At 44.8% G+C, this 19061-nt stretch overlaps 1 protein-coding gene across 1 annotated transcript; it reads right to left on the bottom strand.

The window, feature by feature from the left end:
• Positions 1-10401: 10401 nt before the first annotated feature.
• Positions 10402-19016, bottom strand: Mrpl46 (mitochondrial ribosomal protein L46). Its single transcript, XM_027408172.2, has 4 exons — positions 18760-19016; positions 17284-17473; positions 16312-16485; positions 10402-11099 (listed from the first exon to the last, which is right to left on the bottom strand). The coding sequence occupies exons 1-4, from the start codon at positions 18985-18987 to the stop codon at positions 10849-10851; spliced, it is 843 nt and encodes a 280-aa protein (XP_027263973.1). The 5' UTR covers positions 18988-19016; the 3' UTR covers positions 10402-10848.
• Between the last annotated feature and the right edge of the window lie 45 nt (positions 19017-19061).

Raw genomic sequence — 19061 nt, 5'->3', positions numbered from 1 at the left:
AGCTACATCTGAACCATGTGATACTTGTTAAAGAGCAGTCTCCTACCTGTGGGTAGCAGGCTTGAGCTTTACTGGAACCAACCAACTGGGAGCAAATAGTGTGCACCTCTTCTCAGCTCTCTAGTTAATGGGACTTCAGAGCCAAACCTGGTGGGAGTATTTGCACCATGGAAATCAGCATGAGATGATTTCAACAACACTTACCACCCATCCACCACCTCCAACTGCTTATTTACCAGCATGGCACAGGTGCGGACTATCAGCTACATCCACACTCATATACAAGATGGATAGGACCCTGGCAATAGCTAATCTTCTAATGAAGATTCCTCTTTAAACACAGACACTTAAGGGCTCTGGGTGTGGTTCGGTGCTGAAGTGTTTGCATAGCACCTGTGAGTCTATGGGCTCAATCTCCAGCACTACAAAAATGAATGAATGAATGAATGAATGAATGAATGATAAAGCAAGCACACAGGGACTGGCAAGATGGCTCAGTAAGTAAAGGTGCTTGCTTCCAAGTTTGACAACCAGGGACCCTTGTGGTATAAGGAAAACACTGACCGACTTCCCCCCATTGTCCTCTGACCTCCACACATGCACTGCTGAACATGTACGAATAGATAAATAAATTTTAAATTTAAATAAACACACTTACTCCACATAATAACCCGGAAAAGATGGGGCTTGTCGACGGTCATACAGAGACAGGTGGGCTAGAGCCAAAACTCCATGTGCTTTGTGCCTGCACAGCATTACCCTGAATCTCTTAGTCCCCATTACAAAGCTTCAGGAGACTCTGTCATCTGTCAGTCCTAAATTCACAATCCAAATTCCCAGCCCCTTTTTGGGGTGCAGAGAAGAGCCAGGGTTCCATTGCTCAAAATTCTTTAGAAGGATGGAAAATCTGATCATTATCTCATCTGGAGAAAAACTCCCCTCTCAGTACTCCAACACTAGAAGTGTGTCTAATGATGCTTTCTAAAATGCAGTTGGGTTTTCACTACAAAAACAGGTCTGTGGCCCATCGGCAGCATTATTGGTAATGAATGGTTTCCCACACCCCTGCTCTCTCCTACAGCTGTTCTTCCGCCCACCTTTCTGATACTGTAGACACAAACTGTCCTGGCCTTTCCAAGCCCCTTGGAAAATGCTGGCCTGGCCTAAGGGATGAGGAGAATGTCCATCCATGGCCCCAGCCTGTGTGGGGGCCAGAGGGGTTTCTGGGAGGTCCTGGCTAAGTGGCATCAAGGACCAGATGGCTAAGGAGATTACTACGATTTCGTTTCCATATAATCCATAAACTTGGATGAGTTAATGTTTCTTCAAATGCATTATCTTGTAATCCCAGGAAAAGCTGTGCAGAGCCAAGAGCCTGGTTCTCTGGCCTCCACAGGCCTGGCATGCTGGGTAATCCCCTGCTCTACCCAATAGGTCTTACAAAGGCCAAGGAACTTGGCCAGCAGGGGAGGAGATGCTGGCCAAGGGATAGGCCTGGCTCCTAGGAGGCTAGTATTTGAGGGCAATTGGAGGCCCATAGGCTCCCAGCAAACACCAGGAAACCCATGCTAGAACCAAGCAGACCCCACAGAGCATCATAGTAAAAGTCCAGAGTGGGAATGAAGACATTAGTCTCTTGCTTTTGCCCCCATGATCAGATCTTGTCAAGTGGCTGACATTCTCTGGGCCTAGATATTACTCCTAGATATAACAAGAGGGCTAGGAACAGGTGACTCAAAGAGCCCACTTTGCTTCACTCTCTGCTTCGTGTGAAGTCAAGGTCAGCACTGCCTCCCTGTCACATGCTGGGAGCTGTGACAAATAGAATCACACAAACCCACTCCATGCTAGGTTACCCCACTATGCTAACTGCTTCCAGGACCCTGGGTGTTCTACTTGAGCCTGGCATCCTGGCACATGAGGACTGGACTTAAGACCCAGTTCTGCCAATGACAAGCTAGCAAGCCACCTCACTCCCTGACCCTGCTCTCCCCTTGTCTGTCATTTAGAGATGTTTCTTCAAGCCTGCTTTCCTCTGGCTTCTTGTAAGTATCAGAGAAATTTGAGACACTGGACTACAGGGCGAATCTAGCAAGCCATCCAGGGAAAAATACGTGAAATTGAACCAAGTACATAGCAACCTGCTTGGATGCTGGTATCCATTCCCTTCTCCCCAGTTTTTCCTACCCTTTCACATTTTAGCCCTCCTGAGTTCCCGCTCCCTCTTAGTGATCTCAGCTTAATCCTGTCAGCTCCTTCTAATGCATTAAGCTAATGCATTAACGATTTGGTTGGTGACTTCTTCCTTGCAATACAGTTGCCTGTTTGCAGTGGCCATCAGTGTCTCAACTCAGTTTGTAATAGGCAGATGGCCACCTGGTGGTAATAACATGCTAGAAAGCATTGGAGAAGAGAGAAACCAATGAGCTTTCTGACCCACAGCCCAGCTTTTGGCCTGGAGTACCTGGGCGACGTATACATTTGTGTGTGGCACCTCCCTGTGGATATGACGTGTACTACATAGACCCACCAGATCCCCGATGCTCAGGAACCAACAGCTGCCCCGACCACGATGTAATTCCAACTTTCTTCCACTGCCAATGAGGAAAACAAGGCCCACATGCTGGCATAAAACTTGTTCAAGATTAAACAGTTCCCTTGGCATTTTGAAAACAGTAATAAATGACTGGCAACAATACCTCATAATTTTGAGAATGAGAAAGCCAAAGCAAAGTGTGCTTTGCCCAAGGACATGTCAGAGCTGTGAATTTAGATTTACATTCAGTGACCAGTTCTCACACAATAAATCTTTATGGAGAGAGAAAGATGACCCTGTTCTTTCCCAGGGAGCCAGGTAGTGATGATCCACTTGCTTTTGAAACCACATCTAGCTAACTGATGCAAAACTCTGGTCCTATGCAATGCCCCTCTAAGTTTCCTCCAAGGACACTGTCCATTCTCCAAATGGACTCTATCCAAGGAGATCGGGACTGTCATGAGGCTTGTCTCCGTTCCTTGTATCCACCTAGAGATGGCAGAAGAGGTCCCTGAGCTATATCCCAGAAAAACTCTGGACCAGTAGAGGGTGCGGAATGGTGCACTGGACTCATGCACTCAGCAAATATTGAATAGTATGAACCAGGGTTCAGTTCAATAAAGATCTGGCCACAGCTGGAGGGAAGGCTGTGGGCTAGGGATAAGAATGTTCCCCTGTTGTTTCTGAGTATAACTGTAGTGGAATCAAAATTAGCATATGTCAGAGACATGTGTATGCCAGTGTTGATTACCAACTATCCGCAACAGCCAAAATGTGGGATCAGCCTAGGTGCCCATTCACATATGGACATAGATAGTGTAATATGTGTACATAATAGGGCACTATTCAGCTGCAAAGAACAATACCATATCATTTATGGGGAAATGGGTGTTAAGTGAAATAAGCCAGACTCAAAAAATAAGTATCATTGGGGCTGGAGAGATAGCTCAGAGGTTAAGAGCACTGGCTGCTCTTCCAGAGGTCCTGAGTTTAATTCCCAGCCACCACATGAGATCTGATGCCTTCTTCTAGCATGCAGATGTATATGCAGGCAGAACCCTATATATGTAATAAAAATAAATAAATAAAATTTTAAAAAATAAGCATCACATGTGTTCTTTCATATGTGGACTCTAGAGAAAAAAATAATTGATATTCCCCTAAAATTGAAGAGAGATTACTAGGAAAGAAGAGAAGGATGAGGAGGTAGTAATATGATCAAAGCACATTGCTCTTTTTTGGGGGGGGGTTCGAGACAGGGTTTCTCTGTGGCTTTGGAGGCTGTCCTAGAACTAGCTCTTGTACACCAGGCTGCTCTTGAACTCACTGAGATCCACCTGCCTCTGCCTCCCGAGTGCTGGGATTAAAGGTGTGTGCCACCAACGCCCGTCGGATCAAAGCACATTGCATGCGTGTGTAAGTGTCACAATGAAATCCATTGTTATCATGGGGTTGGCTCAACATCAACCAGGATGCAGTTAGGAAAATGCAGCCCGTGTCAGGTAGTTCGAATGAGAGCTTTCAATATGGGGAATGAGTTACAAAGCTGTCAGGAGGGCTGAAAAATGAAACGGGGTGTGGAGAGGCACTTCAGAGGGTAGCAAGAGGAAAGCCACCACCACCCCTAGGTCTGGGGACAGTGGAAGATAAAGTGATGCTGCCTGGAGTGTGTCATCCTGCAGGAACATGAATCACAAAGAAGGCTTCCCAACTGAATTTGGTACCACAGAGACGCTGAGCAGGCAACATTAGCACAGAGTGGAAAGACTACTTAGCTTTTCTTCCCTTTAACCTCTTGCCATTACAGGCTAGATCCAGTGAGAATCCAGTCAGCAAGAAAGCTTGAGAAAGGTATTTGCAGGGGTTATCACACATTCTTCCAAACACACACACACACACACACACACACAGGATCTGAGAGCAACAGGCAAAGGACCTGAGATGTGTGAGGTGACTATTCATGAGTGTAAATGTGACCCGAATGCTCAAGAATGTGCTCATGCATTAATGGATTGATTTCTAGGTATGTATGAAGCGATGTGTGCTCACGAACGCAGCGAGTATAAATTTATCAGAGGTACAGATGTATCAGATCGATCTCAGAGGTTCGTATCGTATGTGGTAGCAAACGTGTCCCAAGGCTTGGGTGTGATGTGAACATTCAAGGGTATGTGTATGTGTGGCAAGAATATTGATAGCGTTTGGTGTGCATGTTTGTGTGTGCTGTGAATGTCCAAAGGGGAGAATGTGATGTGAATGATCAAAGACATATGACGTGATGTTTCAGAGAAAGAGGGGGAGGGGAAGATAGGAGGGAGGAGAGAGAGAGAGAGAGAGAGAGAGAGAGAGAGAGAGAGAGAGAGAGAGAGGGAGAGAGAGGGAGGGAGGGAGGGAGCATTTGCATGAGAGATTTTAGAGAAAAGTAGGATGGGAGAAAGCAGAGTACAGAAATGTTCTCTGTGCAGCATGTGGTAAAGAAATGTGTCCGTGGGTCTTCTTTGACAGGCATTCATGCTAAGCTGGTTTTGTCCACTTATGCACACAAGTTGGCTAAGAGGGTGGTTAAGATCCTCTCAGATCCTGGAAAGCTTGTACAAGAGGTATGGCTGCAAGAAACAAAACTTGTGTTCGCATCATCCAAATGAGTGTCACCTTCAGTGTTGCCACCTGAAGAAGCTACATTCTTATTGCTGCATCCATGGCCTGGGTAATTTTTAGACCTCTTTTCAGAACCAACCTAAATACCAAATTACCGCCAATCACACTCAAAAATCCCAATCTTGTCAGCCAAAGTCAAATAAATTGACCCAACTTAGTCACTTAGCCCCACTGTTGGCTGAAGACCTTCCCCACAGAGCAAAATGGGCTACTTTGTTACCTTTGGGATATGTGGATCAAGACATAAGCTTCTAGCAGGGTGTAACACAGGGGTAGAGCACTTGCCTACCATGTGTGAGGCCATGGGTTCGAATCCAGCATGAACACAGAAAAATCACTACTTGATAATTAGTTGGAATATGCACTGGGAGCTATAAGAACACTGGGAACCCAGAAATACTACAGAATCCATAGCCATGCCATTCCAACAGTTGTTTTTTTTATTAATTCAAGCTATTAGACAAGACAAATAATGCTATAAGCACCTCTGCCCTTTCAAGGACTCCTGCCCCTGCTCTGGAGTGAGCCTGAAGCAGGCGAGACAAGTCCTCATGATACACAGAGTGGTTCTGATTCTTCTTAAAGAGCTCACTAATGTCACACTACAGCCAAGTGTGGGTGCACACCTGTAATTCCAGCACTTGGGAAGCAGGGGCAGAAAGATCAGGCGTACAAGGTCATTACTCTCTACATAGTGATTTGGAGGCCAGCCTGAGCTACATGAGACATGAAGATACCTGAAAGAGCAAAGAGTCAGGTGTTGGTGGCACAAGCCTTTAATCCCAGCACTCAGGAGGTAGAGGAAGGTAGATCTCTGTGAGTTCAAGGCCAGCCTGGTCTGCAGAGTGAGTTCCAGGACAGCCAGGGCTACACAGAGAAACTCTGTCTCAAAAAACTAAAAGAAAACGAAAAAGAGCAGGCAGAACCAGAATCCCATTCTTCCTATGTGTGGTGATACAAAACTGTAGTCAGTTGACCCTGACTGATAGATACAGGGATCCTAGTATTCTGCGTGTCACAGACCACAGACAGAACCAGTTGATTAAACTTGGGTTTGATCAGATAAAGCATGATTGGGCCCATCATCTGAGCACACACTGGCCATGTTGGACTTATAAGACGCCTAAGATGTATTTCCATAGTTAATTTGACAAAATGTCTATTGTGACTTAGATTCCAATCAATATGTCAGATGTGACTCTACAAGAGATCAAGAAATGTATCCCTTTGCCTTCAGACAGTTGTTGTTGAGCTGTTTGGGACAGATAAGAACCAAAGACACAAAGATGGATTGATTGTCCACCTGCTGCCCTCACACCCCACAGAACTCTGCCCCAGTGTCTGCAGATGGCTTTGTGTCCATTTCTTATCTGTCCTCTCCTGGCTCCCTCCTCCTTATTCTCAGGCTCTCACTAGGAGGCCTTCCCTGAGCCAGATGGGGGTGGGAGCCAGGCCACACTCCCTTTTGCTTGTTGATGGGTCTGTTTCCTGCCCCTCAGAACTGAACCATCTCAAGGATGTTAGCCAGTATTTTAATCACCATTTTATCCCCAGCATTTGGCAGTGAAACCATATCCTCTGCAAATATTTATTGAAGGATCACAGGAATGTTTCAAGAAATCATTCTCATGTGTGAAGGGTTTCCCATGTACTCCTTCTCAGCATTCCCACTGCTCTGTCTTAAGCTTACTCACTCAGATGAAGAGCCGGCCTCCTGTGTCTCTTATCATTCTCTTCTCCAAGTTTGAGAATCTCAGCCACTTAAGCCTCGCAGTTCTCTCCTCCAAATCCTCGGACTCTCAGCCTATCCAGGACTCAACCAACCTGCAGTGGGTTGGTCCTTAATTACTGTCTCATGAATTCTGACTTAACAGGACATGTCCAGGCAGCAGGGGATATGGGTGGTTTCACAGTCATATAGCTCTGCATTCAAATGCTGCCTCCCATATGTTGCCTAGGGAACCTTCACAAAGTCTCTTTGCCTCCCTAAATGCATCTACTGATCTACAAATGGCAAGAATAAAACTTTCCACACAGGGCTAACATGAAAGAGGCAGGTGGTATGGACAAGCAGAACTGTTCTGAGCTACACAAAGTAGCCCCAGTACATAAGAGTCTGGGTCTACTCTGCTTCTGAAGGATACAGCATCCATCTGTGACATGCCCAAAGATGTTCACAAGCACCCAGAATATGTCCTGAGTGATATGTCAGCTTCCAGTTGCCCCTTGCCCAGAAGTAAAGACACCGAGGACTCTGCTCAGCAAGAAGCTGCTGGAAAGGCCAGGTATGGTGACAGTCTCCAGGGACAGCCTCAGCACCCAGGAAAAAAGTACATATCACATCCACAAACTTGTGTCACCTCTGGTACTTACATGCATGACTCCACCCACCAACAAAGAAGCTGGGAACTACTTCTCCACCTGGCTTCTCAGTCACAGGTGCTTTCCACTCATCTGCCCCAGACTTCATCATCTGGAAATGTTTTCCCAAGCACCTATTACCAGTGTGTTCATTCAGCCTATCACCCATTATCCACAAAGGCCACTTGTAGAGCAAAGTCTAATTGGTGTTAATAAAAACCCAGAGTCAGATATGAGGATTAATGCTGAAAGGTCAGAGAAGGACCAACCACCAAAGTACTATATTCTCAGACCAAAAAGGGCTGAGCTCCTAGCTTCTCCTGCTTTATATTCCTCTCTCCGCCCAGCCATATCACTTCCTTCTCCGCCTCCCTGGTGCTGAGATTAAAGGCATGCGATCCCAAATACTGAGATCAAAGGTGTGAACTGTTTCTCTTTTAGACTGGTTAAATCTCGTGTAGCCCAGTGTACCCTTGAACTCCTGATCTTCCTGCTTCCCCCTCCCAAGTGCCAGGATTAAAGGTGTGTGCCACCAGTGCTTGGCCTCTGTGATTAACTAGCTCTACCTTCTAATCTTCAGGCAAACTTTATTTGCTAGAGCACAAACAAAATATCACCACAGCCACTAGTTCAAGGAGTCCATCCACTAGGGTGGTTTTCCCCTTACTGAGCCAAAGGAGAACTTAAGGGGAAGGCTCGCCATAGTGGTTTGAATGAAAATGGCCCCCTTAGGCTCATAGGGAATCATACTATTAGGAGATGTGGCCTTGTTGGAGGAAGTGTATCACTGGAGGTAGGCTTTGAGGTCTCAGATGCTCAAGTCAGGCCCCATGTGTCTGTCTCTGCCTGCTGATCTGAATGTAGAACTGCCTGCTCCTTCTCCGGCACCATGTCTGCCTGGGTGTCACCATGCTTCCTGCCACGATGATACCAACTAAACCTCTGAACTATAAGCCACCCAATTAAATGTTTTCCTTTATAAAAGTCGACATGGCCATGGTGTCTCTTCACAGCAATAGAAACCCTAAGACACTCTCCCTCTCCTAAATAAGCCCCTTCTTCAGAGACTGAAGCAGAGGATCCAGTTTCAGTGACTAGTGGTGTATGTCTGTCTATGCTGCCAAAGCCTTCAAACGTCCTTGTTGATAGCGTTTCAGAATGGGATAGCTAAGTATGCATACATGCATACAGCATCTATTTCTCTATTTCTGTACTAGTCATGCCCTCCTAGCCTCCTGGGGAGCAACCAGTCTGACCCCTTAACTGAGGCAGCCATGGATGAGGTACAGAATGAGCCCGTGCAGCACCCACAGTGGATGCTTCCAGTGGAAGCATTGGTCAGCGTTTCCCTCCCTGGCCCCATTTTATGCACTATAGTCCCAAGACAAGTGAAAGTGACTGGCCATCACCCATGCTTCTAGAAAGGGTGGGGGCTATGACTAACCTGAGGTTTCAGGCTAATGGGTTTTATCTCACCTTGTATGCCTGGAGCTCAGCTATCTGGGAATGCTTAATAATTGGATTCCTGACCTTTCAGCTGGCATGTTTCCCCTTCATAGGATAATAGAATGGGTCTCCAGGTCTGCTCTGCTTTTAGTGCCCCCATAAGCCTGGGTCTAAGAGAAATTCTGGATTCCCTGGCCCAAGTTGGGGCAAGGCTAACATATTCTAACAGTCCGATGTAATTATAGGGCTGATCCACCCTATACTGTTTTGAGTGGAACCCAGTAATGTACAAATTACCTATGTCCCTTTCCAAACAGGTCAGAAATGCTTGGTTATCACAATACACACCCTCTGAAAGGTGAGAGGAGTTCTAAGAGATTCGGACCACACAGCTGATTTCAGGAGCATTTGAGAGCCTATGGAGGGAAGGACATTCTGAGTGTTTACTTCAAGCCACGCATTGTGCTAAAGGGCTTTCAATAAATTATCACATCACCTGGTTGAGAAGCAATATCATCTTGGTTTTACAGGCAAGATAGTTAAGGCAGATTAAGAACTAGCTATTTGCACAGATGAGCTTCAGGACCAGCCCCAAACATCTAGCAAGAAATCCTGGATCATGTTCTGATGATATACATGCTATTTACCACTAGAGGCATGACTGTAGGCTGAGCATGTGGCCATGTGAAATGCTTGCCTAACATGCACAAAGCCCTAGGCTGGATCCCCAGTACCACAAGACAAACAAACATAGAAACAATGTAACAAGCTCTTCCTAATATATAGGAAAATAACCCTGGAGGTTCAGCCTTCTGGATTAGAGCCCCTCATCTAACAGCAGGCAGAGCAGTTCACAGATACCACACATTCCTAAATCTAGAAAGTGTACCCTGACCCTATGGCTATGCCCATTCTCAGACACCACTAGCTGCTCCTGAAGAGCCGGCCTTCCCCAGGGGACATCAGTTATCAGAGAAGCCATCAGGAGGCAAAGGGCAAGGAAAAGCAACCGGATTAAGAACCTGATCTTGATCAGAAAAAGTAAATTCCCTGACCCTGTGCAAGAAGAGCAGGCACTATCTTGTGTGGAAAAAGGTCACACTTCACAAGCTCACTAAGAAGGACTGGGCAGTTTCCCCAGAAGTTTGTGTGAAAGGAGACCAGGAAGAGTGACTGGTCTGTGACTGTCTGACACTGCCTATGAGTTGCCTGCACTCTGTACTCTGTAGCAAGCATTTACTTGGGCTTTGTATGCCACCTTCTGGGGATAAGTGATGCTGCCAAACACCACACTCATCAGCCAAATCCCCAACCCCAGAGGCAAGGCATCATTCTCCCTGGGTACCGCCAGCTACCACGACTCTGATGATGTCATGATCTGGCCATGATTCTTCCATTGGTAGGCTGGAGAGAAGTCAGACTTTATTTCAAATGACTAGTGCTAAACAGGTAAGAAGTGATTAATCCCCATCTAAATATAAAACTTCAAAAATGGAGAGAGAGAAAGAAGATCTGTCCTTCCCATCAAATGGAAAAGTAAAAGTAAAATGGAAAACAGCTAACAAGCTATAAAACTAGGCTTTTCATGAGCCTAGAAAGTTTCTCAGAACTTGGAATTTAGACCAATTCATTTCCTCTGTTCTTAAGTCACTAGAACATAATGATTTAACTGGATATAGAGCAAAGCCAGTTGTCCCCCAAGCAAAATCCAACACAATAACAAACACATTTAATTCACAGAATTTCATTTGGTGCTTGACGGTCCCTGTAAATGGGCATCAGCATTGTTTCTGAGGTCCTAGCACTTGACTTGTGTGTGCATCGTCCACAGGCAGCTGCTGCATCCATCAGAAGTCCAGAAGAAATCTCCTGACCTGAGCCAGGTACTTGGGCTGCAGATAGTCACCTAGCTCTTCCTTACTGGCCCACACATGATGGGACTTCTTCCCAGTCTGAGGGACATCTCCTGTGAGCAGCAGAGCTTTGAAGAAGAAGACTTTGACCCCAATGTCACTCTCTGTCCGAATTGCCTTGGGGAGTTTGAACTTATAGTGCCCACAAGGTGCATTCCCTAGGAACTTGGCTTCCATGCTGTTTTCTGAAGAGAAAAGAAAAAAATGGAAGGTTAGGGTACAGCCATCTGCCTCTTCACCCAAATCACAGGAGTCTCAGAAAAGCCACTTCTAACAGAGCTAAAGTTGATTCCCATGAGTATGGCAGTCCTGAAAAGAGTTCTGTCCATCCCCCAGATGGTCTAAATGCTTTCTAGTCCAGGTGCCAGGCTGCCTGTGTGGGCCTACAAGTCCACAGTGCAGTTAACATTATCTAGGAGTCACAGCAGCTGACTTCTGCACTCAGCCTTGTCACCCACTGCTGAAACAGGACAGAGAAACTTGGTATCTGTAGAGCCAAGCTCATCACCTCTGAAAAGTCTCCAATTTGACATTTAGGGACTGGGAATGACAGAGCTTCCTGAAGTAAAGTTTGGTTTTTCTTCAAGATATTTAGATAGCTTAGACCCCAGGCAACAAAACAGTGGTCTCGCTGCCTCAACATCTCAAGTATTGGGATCAGAGGCATGCATCACCACACCCAAGGCAGATCTGACTTCTACAGTATGCAATCAAGGAGGAGTTAATAGCCCAAATCTAGCATTTCAAAGACAGCAAAATAGAGGATTACTAAACAGCACCTGAAGAACAGTTAGCTAAACAGAAAAACAGAGTTGGAGCCCAACCTCAGTACTCACACTACAACTGATACTGTAGTCACTGTGGTCCTGAGACTAAACGGAAACTTCACATTTTCATAAAAGGTTTGCTCACTTTGGATAATGCTTTCATGAACAGTTTGTATTTTTTGAATTATGATGTATTTTCAAATTTTTCACTAAAAAAGCAATATTGGAATTTTGCATATCAAGAGGGGCCGAACTTCTAAACAAATACATACACATACACACACACACACACACACACACACACACACACACACACACACATCATTTGCTCACATAAAACTCAAATCTTGGGGCTAGAGAGATGGCTCAGCAGTTAAGAGCACTGACTGTTCTTCCAGAGGTCCTGAGTTCAATTCCCAGCAACTACATGGTGGCTCACAACCACCTTGAATGAAATCTGGTGCTCTTAGCTGGCATCAGGTAGAAGACTGTATACATAATAAATAAATAAAATCTTAAAAAAAAAACCTCAAATATTTCAGAGAAAAAAAAAAACACATGTGCACACACATACACACACACACACACACACACACACAAAACCTGCAAGGACAAAATTATAAAATTGAGTAGGGTGTATTAGTGACACTAATGTTCCCAAAGCAATCAGCTCCTGGGAAGTAGAGGCAAGAAAATCAGTAGTTTGAGGTCTTCAGCTATGCAGTAGGTTCAAGGCCAGCCTGGACTACATAAGATCCTGTCTCAAAGAACAAAAAGACTCAAAAATATTTTCAGCACACCCAACAAAGGAATAATATCTTAAGACACCAAGAAGCACTTGGAAGCCAGGCATTGTGGCACATGCCTCTCATCTTCAGCACTGTGGAGGTGTAGCAAAGAGGACTGCAAATTCAAGGCCAAAGTAGACTATTTAGTGAGTTCAACGTCAACCTGGGCCACACAGTAAGATCCTATCTCAAAAGAAATGGAATACAGGACTTGGGAGATGACTCAATGGGGGCAGGTATTTGCCACCAAGCCTGAAGACCTGAGTAAGATCAATGGGGCCCATGTAGTGGATAGAACCAACCTGAACAAGTTGTTTTCTGACCTCACACTCGTGCCATGCATAGCATGTACATGACCATACACACACACTCACACTCACACACACACACACACACACACACACACACCCCTTAAAAATTTTTAATGAAAAATAGTTATGTTCCTGACTATGTACAGAAAATTTCTAAAATAATGCAAGGGAAAAAATTGTCAGTGAGCATTACTATGTCTGACAAGGAAAAAATACTTCTCATACCACACTTACTAGATACTGACAATTATTAAACATATGCATGAATTGGTGTTCCAAGCTAAACAAAACATTACTAGCACCAGATGAACTTACATACAATGTTCGTTCACATGCTACACTAAGTGTCTGAGTAGGTATCTGGGAAAGGGGACTATATTGGTATATTTCTTTATACTTTCCCCAACTCTCCAAACTTAACTGAATACAGCATATTATTTTTCTATAATCTGGAAAACACAGATTAAAATATTATCAAGTTAGAAAATAAAATCATTTCACTGCAAACAAGAACAAGGAATCTGGGGCTGGCTCAGTGTTTAAGAGCACAACTGTCAATTCCTATGTGATGGCTGAGAGACTGAGAGAATAAAGCCCACACATTCCACTGTATCTTGTTGCCTCTCTTGCTGGCTAAAGCAGCCCCTAGTGAGAAAGGATCAAGAGACATACAAACTTTTGACATTTTCTAGGAGCACTTATCCTGATGGCAGAGCCAATCAAGTGGCTAGGTGCCTATCCTATTACCAAATCTACTTATCCAACAGCAGCAAGTGTCTACGACATGCCAGGTACTGCTGAGAACTCATGAAGAGGAAGAGTCTGATCTGGCCTTCAAGGAACTCAAAATTCTAACTAGAACGAAATGTGTAAATAAACCAGTATGGTACAAAGGCATGAGTGAAAGAACATATTCTCCTCTACAATATAAGCAGCCATGGAGTAGGCACTGGTACCCACTGCCAGATATGCCTGGAAAACAGCAGGCACAGAAAATGTTTGCTGCATGAACTGCTTGTACAAGCAAGAGCTTGAGGAGCTCTTGATCTGGAGCTAGAATCTTCTTAAAGGAAGAATGCATGGCCCACAGCAGAGATGCATGAAAAACCACTAATCCATGAAACACAAGGCTCTACTGGGTTAGAACTTGGATTAGAGATTAACACACTAAGAGCTGCTGAGATTGGGACCAAGATAAGAAGAATTTATAGGCTACGTGTGGGTACTCGAATATCTATGGAAAACACTTAAGAATTCTTTGCAAAGAAGTGACAAGGGATTTTATTCAGAAACCACATGTCAGTAGCATTGGAGAATATAAAACAAAAGTGAGGAGTTATAGTTACTCAACCATGCTAATTATGCTCTTTAGGTAATATCTGGCAATGTGTAGAGACTTTTTTGTTGTTTTGGTTGTGACACTGGGGGTATGGCTGGGAATAGGAATGAAATATTGCTACTGGCAACTAGTAAGTAGAGGCCAAAGATGCTAAACACCTTACAGTACACAGAAGAGCCTCTAACAAAGCATTAGCTGGCCCCAAACACTAATAGTACCATAGTCTAGTGAAAAGTGAAGGACATCACCGCTAAAACTGTGAAAATAAAGACAAGATGATTTTGGAACAGACCAGGTAAGACCCAAAGATACATACATCAGAATGAGGTCAATGGCAATGTGAAGTTTCTAGTTGAATCAGTGAATATATCATGGCACCAAAAAGCAGAGTTGGAAATATAGGTCAGTGGTAGAGTGCTCACCTACCAATTACAAAGTCATAATCTCAATCTCTAGTACTGAAAAACAAAATTTTATATTTCCTAAGTGTAAGAATTCTGATTACTTGGCCTGTACAGCCCAATAGAACAAATCATGTTGCCGGAGGTGTGGGTGAGCCAGTCCTGAAGTTGTGAGCATGGGAGAGCTGTCCCCATTACTCATCTGTCATGTGATGGCATGGGTGGGAAAATGCACCTCATCAATGCCTGAGGCAGGTGGGAGAGCCAGCCCTGAGGTCAAAAGGGTAGGAGAGCTGTCACTGCCCCACACCAGCTGCAACACTCGGGAGAGCAGGCCTTGCACCTCGAGTGAGCAACACAATAAAGCCAACCCCATTGGGAGATGTGTGGATGAGCCAGCCTCAATATTGTGAGCATGGAAGAGCTGTCCCCATTACTTACCTGTCATGTGATGCCATGGGCAGGAGAGACACATTCCCTATTAATGCCAGAGGCAGGTGAAAAGCTGGTCCTGAGGTCATAAGAGTGGAAGAACTAGCCCTGCCCCTCAGCAGCTGCAGCACTAGGGAGAGTGGTCCCTACACCTCCACTGGGCAACACAGTAGAGCTGACCCTGAAGGTGTAAGTGGGAGATCTGACCCTAAAGGCATAAAAGCAGGAGAACTTGCCCCACCCCTTGCACATAGCTTCAAGGGGTGATTTCACCAGAGCAAAGCAGAACTCATCCCAGTACTGAGGACAAGGGGGAGCTGGCAGGCTGACCAATCCTGCAACTACCCAGACCCAGAGTTGTGTGTTGGCTCCCCCAACAGTGATATGCTGGAACATATAAAGGGACCAGTTCTGCAGACCCAAAGCTTCAGGATCTCCACAACACAGGGCAACAGCAGGATAACCAAGGAGATCCAGTGAGGGCCCAGCTTCAATAGTGTAGAAACCAGAGGCCTCAAACCAGACCAATGACTCTTTGAAATGAACACTTACAAGTAAAGATAAATGGAGAAAAGCATTTACTGCATGACTCACTGTGTCACACTACAGCTTCCATGAGATTTTTTTTTTCCTTCTCTTCTTAATTATTTTTTTCTCTTTAATGTAATTTAATTGGGGAGAGGTTGCAAGGGCAGAGGGTGGATATGAAGGGACAGGGAAAGGAATAGGATGGAGATGTATGACATGAGAAACACAAATAATAAATAAAAGGAGGAAAAATCCTGATTAATGTAACTGTAACTAAGTGGTTAAGGCAAAGAACTAGAAATCTGTTCCCCAGCACAAGAATGAACTTGCCAACTATGGATTGAGTATTGTGGCTCAAACATATAATCCCAACATTCTGGAGCTGAAGGCAACAGGACCAGAAGGTCAAGGTCATCAACAAGTACATCTAAAGCAAGTTCAAGTTCAAGCTATAAAGAAAGAAAAAGAAGAGGGAAGAGGAGGAGTAGAAGGAAGGGAGAGGGGAGGGAAAAGCTAAGACTGGTGTTTAATGTACTAAAATCTCAATATATTAAGATAAAGCACTCACTGGTTCTAAGGGAAATCCTTGACAGAATTTTCTTTGTGTGGCTTATTGGTTTTCTTTTTTTTTCTTTTATCTTTTTTTCTTTTGGGGGGGGGATGACAGGGTATGTAATTCTGGCTGTCCTTGAACTCACAGAGATTCCCACTTCTGCTTCCTAAGTGCTGGGAATTTTACTCATCCATGTCCATTAAACTTCTCACTCTCCTTATGCCCAATCTCAGTCAACCTGAAATGAATCTGGAGGGTTCAGAAGTTAAAGAAGTTACCTGAGAGTGTGGCCAGGATTCGCTCAGCTGTCCCTCGAAGGGTCTCCCCAGGCTGCCACTGTACTTGAGGGAGCATCCAAAGTTCCTGATCCCCAAGCTTCTCTCTGACTAGGAGGACAAGGTTCCTGTCTAGTTTACGATTCAGCGAGGTTCGGTCATTTTTTTTATCAGCTTCTACAAACAGGATGATTAGAAGAGAGAGAAACATAAAAAATAAAAAAGACTGTGATCTACCAAAACCAAGGATTTTGAGTTTTAGAACCTTCCTTTGGGGACAGCCCTGTCCTCTAAGAATTTATAGCCAAAGTAGAACCCTAACTTAAACTGAAAGGTAAGGACTGGAACCAGAGCTCAACTTCTCTCAAGAGCACAGTAACTTGCAGCCTTTGGAAAAGAAGCAATACCTGCAACAATCCAAACATAAGAACAGAATACAGTTCAGAGGTAGGGCACTTCCCTTGTAAGCATGAGACTCTGGGTTCCGTCCTCAGGAACACATGCACAAAGTTCAAAACAAACAAACAAAGAACCCTGCCTCATTGGATTTAACACTGTTACTGAGATATAATTAACCTCTTCTGTCTCTGTCCTTTAGTCATTATCCTTGAAACAAAGACAACAGGAACCAGCCCCAGCTTTTGAAGTGACTTCTAATAAAACAGGCATTAGAGAGAAAAGACTTAATTCCTCCCAGTCTGTGATCCAGAGTAGAGGTAAAATTCAAACAATAAATTGTAAGCTTTAACAGAAAGAGAAACACTTTACCCCCTCCTCCAAAAACAGCTTAAGTCTTTTAAAAATGGTGTTAGGGGGATATAAGGAATAGGAAGAAAAAAAATATGTTATTTTCCTGAAAACTGTTTCTTGAAGTTACTTGTTATTAAATTGCAAAGCGGGAGTGAGGCAACTGTCCTTCATTTGGAAACCAGAATAGCCCACTTTCCCTTGGGGTTGGCCTAGGAGGTCACAAACCTGTTACTCGAGCTCCAGGTTTGAATTGTAGGAATGCCTGCTCCCATATATCTTCTAAGTCCTGTACAAGTGTAACGCCCTGCTCATCTTGGCCATCATCATAAAGGTCAGCTTTCTTCTTCGCCAGTTGCTTAGCTTCCTCCAGAGCACGAAGCTCGTGATCTGAATACAGACTTCTCTCTGTCTCCACCTGGGGAATTTAAAAGGAAAAGGAGAAGAAAAAACAAAGCTACCGCACCCTAGACAGTCTAAGAAGCACATCACTTAATATACTTCAAAATACAATCAAAACACTATACGGATGCAAAGAAGAAGAAAAAAGGCCCACTAGACTGTAAACTTGAGTGAAATCTGCCAAAATGTCAGAATGTGATTAAAGATCAAAACTGCCAGAAAGAGAAGAGGGGTGGCAAGGCACTGTGGACCCTTTCCCACTCTAGGTCTACTGGTTTCTAATCAGCATCTCTTCAAGCACTTTGAAAACCTTACAGCATCCCTTCTACCTAGACTATCTCCCCTCACACTATTTCTCCCAGATATGTATTAATCCTTCTGACTTCAACTTAAATACCACTTTCTCAGAAAGCCATCCTGGACAGTTGTCATGAAAATCAAACCCATGTGACTCCATGTAAAACTCTTCTCGTATTCTGTGTTTTCTTTTATAGCACTTACCTAAGTCTGTACTTAGCCATATAACTGGTTACTGACTGCACCCCTAATTCCAGGGCAGGAAACTCTCTGGGAACCAGAGTTATGTTTATCCCACAACTGTATATCTATCACTTTACAAACGATACACAGTGTGAACTATGAATACATGCAAGTTGGGAAAAAAAAAAAAAAGGAGAGAGACTACTGGTCAAGGGGATTAATGAATTGAGCAAAAAAGTACCAAAACGAGTTTACATTAGTATTCCCAGGACATAAGTCCCTCGGAGTCTAGGGACAGGTAAGATCTTTCATCACCATGTGCAGAGACTTAACACCCTGACAGAAACTACATTTGGGTTTTTGCCCATATTTCCTCACTTGCCCTTGACAGAAATTGCTCCCTGAGGTAAAAAAAAAAAAAGCAAACTTTACCATATGCATCTTAAGGATATGCCCACTGCCTCCAAGACTTTCTTCCTAACACTCATCACATCCCAAAGACTTTCCTGTAATCTGTCAGCTCCTAAATTACAGGAAGTGAGTGATTCCTGTTCCCCACCGGATCCCTACCGTGTTGAACGTGCAAGAAGGAAATTATCCACACAGAGTGGCCAAGCGAAAACAAGCCAATTCAACTAAACTCTGTTGAACACCTGCTATATACTAACCCAACCCATTAAAGTAACTTCCATCTTGCAGAGGTCACTAAAGATCGAGAGGTGAAATGATCTGCTCGAGGTCACACAGAGTCACCGTGAAATCAAGGCCCACTTGGCACTGCTGCTTCCCGCCACCGCACCTCGCAGCCCGCGCCTGCCTTACCTTCTGTAGTAGATCCGCCATCTCTTGCTGCAATGGGGTGAGCGGCTTGGTGATCAGCGGTGGCCGCTGCAGACACAAGGCGCCCCACAAGCGCCATGGAGACCGGCTGCCCGACGGCGCTGCCTCAAGGGACAGGCCACGAGAACGCGGGCTACCTGCCCAGAGACTGTCGAGACGCCGCCAGCCTCTAGTCGCCCCTAACAGAGTACGCCCCACGGGCGCCGCCATCTTTCTGCCTTCCCACAAGGTACCGCGGCTCCCGGCGGGGCCCTCAGCCAACCCCACGTTCCCATGAGGCAACG

This window comes from Cricetulus griseus, chromosome 3 (genome assembly GCF_003668045.3).
Source record: "Cricetulus griseus strain 17A/GY chromosome 3, alternate assembly CriGri-PICRH-1.0, whole genome shotgun sequence".
NCBI lineage: Eukaryota > Metazoa > Chordata > Mammalia > Rodentia > Cricetidae > Cricetulus > Cricetulus griseus.
Note: the sequence above shows the minus strand (reverse complement) of the source record. Positions and strands in the feature narration are given on the sequence as shown.

What these genes read in the sequence shown, in the direction of transcription:
- Mrpl46 (XM_027408172.2), bottom strand. Translation starts at nt 18,987, where the DNA reads ATGGCGGCGCCCGTGGGGCGTACTCTGTTAGGGGCGACTAGAGGCTGG. An exon ending in ACCTGGAGCTCGAGTAACAG is followed by an intron (nt 16,486 to 17,283) that starts GTTTGTGACCTC and finishes TCCTGTTTGTAG; the next exon opens with AAGCTGATAAAAAAAATGAC. An exon ending in AATCCTGGCCACACTCTCAG is followed by an intron (nt 11,100 to 16,311) that starts GTAACTTCTTTA and finishes TTTTCTCTTCAG; the next exon opens with AAAACAGCATGGAAGCCAAG.